General features: G+C 36.5%; 1 protein-coding gene across 1 annotated transcript in view; it reads left to right on the forward strand.

Annotated features, from left to right (window-relative positions):
• The window catches only part of NEB (nebulin), a 260,540-nt gene that overhangs the window by 236,493 nt on the left and 15,053 nt on the right, over positions 1–8,994 (forward strand). The window contains 8 exon segments of the mRNA XM_042783652.1: positions 233–337; positions 983–1,075; positions 2,528–2,620; positions 3,852–3,944; positions 4,434–4,526; positions 6,011–6,103; positions 7,784–7,876; positions 8,801–8,893. Coding sequence (XP_042639586.1) covers positions 233–337; positions 983–1,075; positions 2,528–2,620; positions 3,852–3,944; positions 4,434–4,526; positions 6,011–6,103; positions 7,784–7,876; positions 8,801–8,893 — 756 coding nt within the window.

Consider the following 8,994-nt stretch of genomic DNA (forward strand, 5'->3'; position numbering starts at 1 on the left):
CAGGAAGGAAGGGGGAACAGTGCTGTTACTTTAAAGGGATTACAACCAATGTCACAAAACAAAAGTGTGTATGAATTGTTGAATGGAAACCTAATATGCTCTGAAACTTTCATCCAAACTATAATAAATTAAATAAACAAGAGATTTTAACTTCCTTTGCACAACATAGGAACATTAAAAACATATAAGTCAATGTTGAAATCTTAACAAGATGTTTATTCTTTCTTCATAGCTGCAATACCAGTGTGACCTTAAAAACAGTAAAGGAAAAATTACAGTTGTTCAAGACACCCCAGAAATACTGCGTGTTAAAGAAAATCAAAAGAATTTCAGCTCGGTACATTTACTATTTATTTTCCACTTAATGCTAATTTAATAATTCTATTCTCCCCTTTAAAAACCTACTAGCCTCATGTTGATTCAGACAATTAACACCTAACCTCCCCAGATAATACCAGTGGTTATTTGTAAAATTGCTACCCATAGCTCCAAAATCATCACTCTCTCTCTGAGACCATTTGAAATAACAACTTAAAACTAAGCAAATTTTCTTTCATTTTAACTTTTTAATCCCAGTGCAGTAACACGTGTTGTCTTGCTCCAGGAAGATGGACTTCTTTTTGACATTGTGGTTTCTTTTATTATACCTCCCCAAAATAACTGACTGACTTCACATTTCTTTAATGGATTTCGTTTCATTGGGAGTGTTGTTTTTTTTTTTTTAAATCAACAATTTCTGGTTTTTCTCATCCTGAATTAATAACCTTAAAAGAAATCTTGATCTGGAAAATGACTTGTATTAGAGCTGCTGTGTGAGTCACTGATACTGACCTAGAAGATGCCAAATGCAATGCTTCACACCTGCTGACAAACAGTCTCAAGGGTCTTTTGTTTTCACAGAAGCCATGTTTCCTAGTCTTTCTCCAGAATTGCTGGTTTTTCCTTTCTTCTGTGTAATGCTGTCCTGATTCTGAATGCCCAGGTTTTATATAAAGAGGATGTCTCACCAGGAACAGCAATTGGAAAGACGCCTGAGATGATGAGAGTGAAGCAAACCCAGGACCACATCAGCTCGGTAAACACACAGTGGGCACACTTTGAATCATTTTTTCCTTCTTTTGATAGTAGGCATTGCTGTCTGAGCTACACACATAACCTTAACAGTAACAGTTTAAGTTGCTAAAATAGAAATTTGATGTGTGCCACTGGAGAAACTCACCTCATATTCAGAGAGTGTCATGGCTGTTATAATGAGGGAGTGCTTAGATAGGGAAAACAGCGAGGATTGTAAGAAAGTAGGATCTGTTAGAAAGAGCCAAGAATCAGTTGATGTATATGAACATAATCTGTCCTAGGTCAAATGAACTGTTGGGTCTAAACATACTGGAGTATATAGGAAATATAAGGGACTCTAGTGCAATTATAGGTGCTCTGGTAGTGCAGTGGTTAAGTGCTCTGCTGCTAACTGAAAAGTTTGAACCCACCAGCCACTCAACAGGAGGAAGATGTGGCAATCTGCTTCCATAAAGATTCTCCAACGCTCCTAGTTACCCTTCAGGTCTTTAACTGAACTCACTCCTGTGGCTTCCAGCCAAAAATAGATAGGCATATAGGGTGAACATATAGGTAGATATACTCCATACAGTGATCAAGATTGTGGGAGAACAGAAGGGCAGTGTTTGCACAGAAGGATAGCTGGGGGCAGGGAGTGGGGGCAGGAATGGATAGGAAAGGACACAGGGAAAAGGTAACTACAGGGAGGAAGTGGGAAGAGAGCTGTTACATTGTGGGGAACTGCAGTCAATGTCATGAAACAAAATGTGTATGAACTGCTATATGCAAAATGAATTTTCTCTGTAAACTTTCACTCAAATCACAATTTAAAAAGGAAAAAAAAAAAAAAAAAGATTCTCCAAACCAAACTCACTGCCGTAGAGTTGATTCTGAGTCATAGCAACCTCCACTGGGTTTCCAAGGCTGTAAATATTTATGGGAGTAGATAGCCCCATCTGTCTTCCACAGAGTGACTGGTGGGTATGAACCATTGACCTTTTGGTTGGCAGTGCTCCTGCCGTGAAGAATACAGGCTTGGAAATCCTGTGGAGCTGTTCTATCCTGTCCTATAGAGTCACTATGAGTTGGAATTGAATCAATGGCAAATGGGAGGGATATGTTTAGTTTTGTTTTGGTTAGTGCAAGTATGGGCCCTCCCACCTCTGCCCTCAAAGAGACAAGAGAGTCAAGTATTTGATACTGAATCACACTATGTAGAATGAGTGTGTTCTTTAAATTATGATTTTAAAATAATTTACAAAATGACTGTGGTGATGGTTGTACATGATCAATGTAATCAGTGTCACTGAATTGTACATGTATAAATTGTTGAAATGGCAGATGTTTTATTATATATATTTTTACCACACACACAAAGAAAGCTTGGGAGACTATTAATTAGACACATATACATATTGGGAAGAATAACTTTCTAGCATGTAATACCCTTCATTTCCTATTTTTCTGTCTGCAGGTGAAGTATAAGGAGGCAATAGGACAAGGAACTCCGATCCCTGACCTGCCTGAAGTGAAGCGTGTTAAGGAGACACAGAAGCACATTAGCTCGGTAAACCAAAAAAACCAAACTCACTGCCATCAAGTCGCTTCCAACTCATAGCAACTTCCATTGAGTTTCTGAGGCACAAAATCTTTACGGAGGAGTGGCTGGTGGGTTTGAACTGCCAGCCTTCTGGTTGGTCAAACGCCTTAGGCACTATGCCACCAGAGCTCCCATTAGCTCAACAGTGGCCCATATTCTTAGCTTGCATTTGTGTAACTGACCACATCCCAGTTGCTGCCAGCTCCACTTCATCCCTTTTCCCTCTTACTAAGGGTTTTCCATGCCTTAGGGATGTTATGAGTCCTAGTGGCATAATAGTTAAGTGCTTACCTGCTAACCAGTTGGCTGGTGATTGGAAACCACCAACCACTCCATGGGAAATCTGCTTCCCCAAAGATTTACAGAAACCCAATGGAGCAGTTCTGCTCCGTCCTATGGGATTTCTATGAGTCAAAATTGACTTGGCAGCAATGATTAGGGATGTTGTGAGTCCTCCCTCTGTCCTAAAGTGTTGTAAAAGTAGACAGAAGAACTTATGACGTCTAATGCAGCTTTCTTCCTTCCCTTTCAAAATTTCTTGCCCTGTTTTTTCTGCCCAAGAAGCCCTGATGGAGTAGTGGTTAAGTGGCCAGGGGCAAACCAACAAGTTAGTGGTTTGAACCTACCAGCTGCTCTGCCAGGAGAAAGATGAAGCAATCTGCTTCCTTGAAAGGTTTACAGCCTTGGAAATCACATGGGGCAGTTTTCCTCTGTGCTTTAGGGTCTCTGTGGGTCAGAATCAACTTGATGGCAATGGGTTTGATTTTAGTACCTGTTAGGAATTTTCTTTGAAAATCCAAAGTCAATAGAAAACTCAGCAACTCTGAAGTTGTGACTAGAAAAATTGAAAACCAAGCATACTATTACACATCTGAAAACCCAATACATGCAAGATAGTAAGTGTTATAAAATGATTTTTCACATTGTTTAATTCATTATCACCATTTAATACATTTTACAAATGTACTTGACTATAGGGAATGCATAATTCCATATCCAATTTTCAAGGTAGTAAGATTGCTACATTTTAAAGAGAAGATACGAATATTTATTTATATTTATTCCTCAAGTGTCATATTTGAAAGCTAGTTTATTTTTATGGTACAAATGACTTTCTACTGAATAGCCCACATGTATCAGTAATCTAAAGGATCCATGGTCATTTTCCCCTTCTGGGTATTTTCATTATCTTCTACAGGTTATGTACAAAGAAAACTTGGGAACGGGCATTCCAACCCCTGTCACTCCAGAGATTGAGAGAGTCAGACGCAATCAAGAGAATTTTAGCTCGGTATTTACAAATACTTTAAATAAGAAACTTTATGTCCCATAAAAAATTTACCAAAATAACCCATCATCTTTTTATAAAAAAATAACATCTTAACAATAATTCTGTGTATGTTTACATGTGTGTGTGTGTGTGTTATTACCTACCTGATCAAAACTGGACTTAACACAAAGTGACTCACTTTTCTGATTACACTTTAACATTTTCAGAGCCTGACAAGTGTGAATAGTTACATCTAAAGTACTGTAAATAGAATTAACACAAGATTCTTAAGCATCATACTTACTTCCTGTAACTCAATGCTTTCTGTTGTACTTTTTTTGTTCCCAAGAATTAGCATCATAGAGTTCATAATTAGAATTGCGAAATAAAAAATAAAAGCAATCCTTACTAAAAAGTGCTCTCCACGCAACATTTACCCCCAATTTCCTTTCTTTTTTAACCTTTGTGCTTGTGTTGAGTGTCTTCTGGGTACTTTCTTGTATCTCACAGGTTTTGTACAAAGAAAATTTGGGGAAAGGAACCCCAACACCTATCACTCCAGAGATGGAGAGAGTCAAACGCAATCAAGAGAACTTTAGCTCGGTATTTCTTAGGAAGCAAAAATTCTTATTTAAAATAATATTTTTAACTCATCACAAATATATGACTTTTCTTCCTGTAAAATTACTAAATTCTTATAATGAAAATAATGATACCAAATATTACCTCAGTTTTCAACTCTAATTTAGTATTCATTTTAGTGCTGGTGTGAATTTTTAACTGTGTTTTTCCTAAAACGTAGATATTTATCACTTCCCTTAAACACCTATAATACTCAGATATCCTTCCTCCAATCTTCCTTTAATAACAGTAGGTGTTTCTAACTGGTGTGGCACAAATTCAAAGTAAAATCTAACATCCTTTCAGAAGGAGAATGTTAATTGGAATTTTATTTGTATTTATTGTTGCTGTGTTTGACATATTCTTTGTTTGCAGCTTTTCTTAAATGAATGTGATTCCTAAACATTTTCATTCAAAAGATGACAAGTGATTCACAGTAATGCAGAAATACAAATTTACTGGTCTTTGTATATCATGCAAAATATAAATAAGTTTTTTTTTTTTTTAATGTTTTCAGGACTGGGAGCTTTGGTGGCATAGTGCCTAAGGCACTTGACTGCTAACCAGAGGGCTGGTGGTTCAAACCCACCAGTCACTCCTCGGAAGGAAGGTTGGGCAATCTACTTCTGTAGTGATACTGCCTCAGAAACCCAAGGAGGGGTTACTCTGAGTCAGATCCCACTCCACGGCAGTGGATTTTCAGGACCATTGAAAAGCTAGTGTTTATTAGTAACATTTATTAACATTTATTTTGTACCCCAAAATGACCTTTTAAAAATTTTGGTTGTCTAATTTAGTGTTACCAACATGGTTAACTTGAACTCTATTTTATAAATATAGCCTAATCTTTCTTTGAGAGAAGACCTATACACCCACTCCTCACTTATTAATTTAGTTAGGTTCCAAAGGCCAGGTCGTTATGCAAAACTCAGTGTTATGTGAAAATGGAGGATGACCACATCAGATCACAAAAAGGAGGATGACTACACTATCATGTTGTTGTTGTTTGCCGTCGAGTCGGCCCCGACTCATAGCAACCCCTCCTTGGGTTTCCGAGGCAGTAACACTACGGAAGTAGGATTGCCCAACCTTCCTTCCGAGGAGTGGCTGGTGGGTTTGAACCACCAGCCTTCTGGTGAGCAGTCAAGTGCCTTAGGCACTATGCTACCAGAGCTCCTACACTATCATGTAACTGCTAAATTACTCCTCATTAGCGAGAAGTAGGTGTCAATCCACCTGACTAGAGTCTGGCAACTGTGTATATATGTATTTATGCCACTTAGACACAAACATCTGTGTGAATAAATGCCCAAGGGTGGTCTATAGCTGCTCTATTTCTTTAAATTATTTAAGCCTATTTTACTTCAGCATAACAACCAAAAAATACTTTGAGAGACTATTTTAAAGGTTAAGTCTAGCTGAAAGATGGGCCCAGGCTGATTTGATTGTTGGTTTTGTGCACACAGATATTGTACAAAGAGAACTTGAGCAAGGGGACCCCCTTACCTGTCACTCCTGAGATGGAGCGGGTCAAACGCAATCAAGAAAACTTTAGCTCGGTATTTGGGAGAAAGCTCCCTTTAACTCCATATTTAAAATAATAACTTCTATTAAATAAAACTTCTCACTATTAGTCCTTTTTAAATAATCAATTTAACAAATTCCTTTTTTTCAAATCTCACCATCTGAATCCTTCCTTTTTTAAGACATTTTACTCACCATGTGATCCTAATGTCCTATACTTTCTATAATAGTCCCTTAAAACGTTTGATTCTTTTCCTTCTCTTTTCACCTTTATGTTTCTGCTGGGACTTTTGAAGTTAATTGATTTCAAATACCAAAAAAACAGCCACTGAAGTTTTAGTTACTTGGAATTCTTTTTATTTGATGTTTCTAGGTTAGCTAGTGTTGTAAGAAAAGACAAAGGACTTGAGGGCACACGCAGCAACAGTGCCTCTGCTTGGGAACAGGGATCACGTTAGCATAGCCTGTCTGGATAAACAGCAGCACGAGAAAGAAACTTATTCAATATTGAAACCCAAACAATTTTACTTTTATATTTGTTCTAAGAAGTCTCTTCCTGAGTAGAAATTCAGCCCTTGTGAATTTTTGAAGCACATGTATGACTCCATGTGTTTACATTTCATATTATCACCTCTTTTCATTAATATTGTTGCTGAAAAGCTCAGTAATACCAAAACAGTCTGTGAAAACCTCCATATAAAGATTTTAGATTGATTTATGCCTGAGATAGAGCATCAAATGGCATCAGTAAAATTTAGCTGGATTTTATTTTTGGGGGGTGGTTAAAAAGGGGAATCAGTAATGATTTTTAATAGTCAATTCAAATATTTTCTGAAACTTAGATTCTTTCATAAAATTAGATCAGTAACTTCCTTTGGTCCCACTGTCTTTTTGTTTTGTTTTCTTTTACTTTTTAATTACTATTTACTAACCACTTTTCAATTTTGTTAAATTTTCAATGTAAGTTAATACACCTTTTGGAATGTTGTCTCCACTGTTTTCCCTATTGTTGTTTTAAATTATTATTATGCATCTTTTTTTAGAAAGGCTTGCATTTCAGAAAGTTACTTTCCCATATTTTCTTCTCTATTAGAGTGAGAGTGTTGTTGTTTGTATCCATTTAAGACTTTAATGATCTTGATGGTTCTGGACAATTTCTTTTTTTAAAAGTGACCATTTCTGTTACTTTTTACATAGATGACATTTAAGTAAAATTGTCTAGTGGTGCAGAGAGCCATTTTAGGTACCACAGGAAATAAACAGGGCTGTGTATTAAAACACTGACTTTAAGATCGGACCATCTCTACGACTTGACTTTACTCAGCAAAGACCAATTTTACCAGGTTGTATAGATTTAGTCAGGGGTTTTAAATATCTGCTATACTGTAAAGTAAACAGTCTATATAGGGAAAATAAATATTTGGCGATCTATTTAAAAAACATTTTTTCTGTTGTACCCTAGGCATTTTGGTGCTTTAATGAAATTATTTGTTAGAGATAAAAGTTGAGTAACAGGTGCCCTGGCACTTCAGCTGAGGAAATAAGGAACTTGTTCTTACCCAGACCTATACCTGAAAAGAGAGGTTGACTTGGTGAATTGGTCTTCCCTGTGTGACATGCGTAGTCCCTCAGGTTCCCTACAAGGTAGAGGAAAGGGCTGAAGGGCTGTCTTGACTGCTCTTGTTTTTGTGTGGATGTTTTCTTGTGTCATACAGGTGTTGTATAAAGAAAACGTCGGGAAAGGGATCCCTATTCCCATCACTCCAGAGATGGAGAGAGTCAAACACAATCAAGAAAACTTTAGTTCGGTATTTGAAAGAAAAAAATTCTTTTAACTTAAAAAAATTTTTTAGAAGATTAATGGCTAAACATTTAAAAAAATCTAATCAACTCATCCAAATAAAAAGTTGACACAAGTCTTGCTCACAACTTAATGTTGCCATTTCCTATGAATCAGTTTCCTTATTTTGGTTAAACATTAATATAACCATTTAACTTAAAAGAAAAAAAAAGTACTTCATATTACATTTCAGCTCTTAAAAATGTTAACATTCACGTGTATTCTGCTTTGACAAATTTGGTGTGAACATAAGGCTTAAAAAAATATGTTCTGCAAAGGTCGAACTGTTGGTCTCATTTCTGATACTAACCCTCTCTGTTTCTACTGGTGTTTGGACAAATACTTTGTAGTTCTTTTTTTCTCAGCATATTGTCATTGCTCTCCAAATGCCTTAAAAGTAATTTTCCCTGTATGTTCACCCAAACTAAAAATCAAATACTTTGGCTTCTTTTGAAAGTCACAAAAGAAGAGCTGTGTGTATATATCTTCATATATACAAAGTTTACAAACCCCACATAAACTTATGTGGTTTATTAATAGCATTTCCAACTCAAAAATAACTTCTATGGTTTTTTAATCCTCCAGCCCCATCTCTATCCTTCCTAATCACCCAGCGAAGACTAACTGTTCCTTTTCACAGTGATCATGTCTGCCTGGTAGTGCAGTGATTAGTGTAAACAATGACAAAACTTTCTTTTTGTATTTATTAGTTGTTGCTATCTTCCTGCATTCTCTTGCTTTTAAGGACATCATTGGGCTCATACCGGTTGCGTGTTAAAACTTCTAGAATTGCCCTTCCAACTCACTTTTCTTCCTCCCTCACCTCCCACTCCCAACTGCTCCAAGAGAAAGACCAATTGCTTTCTGTTTTGGATGATTTCTTATCACACAGGTGCTCTACAAAGAAAACCTGGGAACAGGAATTCCAATCCCCATCACTCCAGAGATTCAGAGAGTCAAACACAATCAAGAAAACCTTAGCTCGGTATTTAAAAGAAAAAAATTCTTTGAACTTAAAACTTTTTTTAGAAAAAAAGATTAATGGCTAGATGTTTTCATCTAATCGACTTATCCAAATAAAAAATT

Source organism: Orycteropus afer, unplaced genomic scaffold (assembly GCF_000298275.1).
Source record: "Orycteropus afer afer isolate SDZICR_OR568_19922 unplaced genomic scaffold, OryAfe1.0 scaffold00023, whole genome shotgun sequence".
Classification (NCBI taxonomy): domain Eukaryota; kingdom Metazoa; phylum Chordata; class Mammalia; order Tubulidentata; family Orycteropodidae; genus Orycteropus; species Orycteropus afer.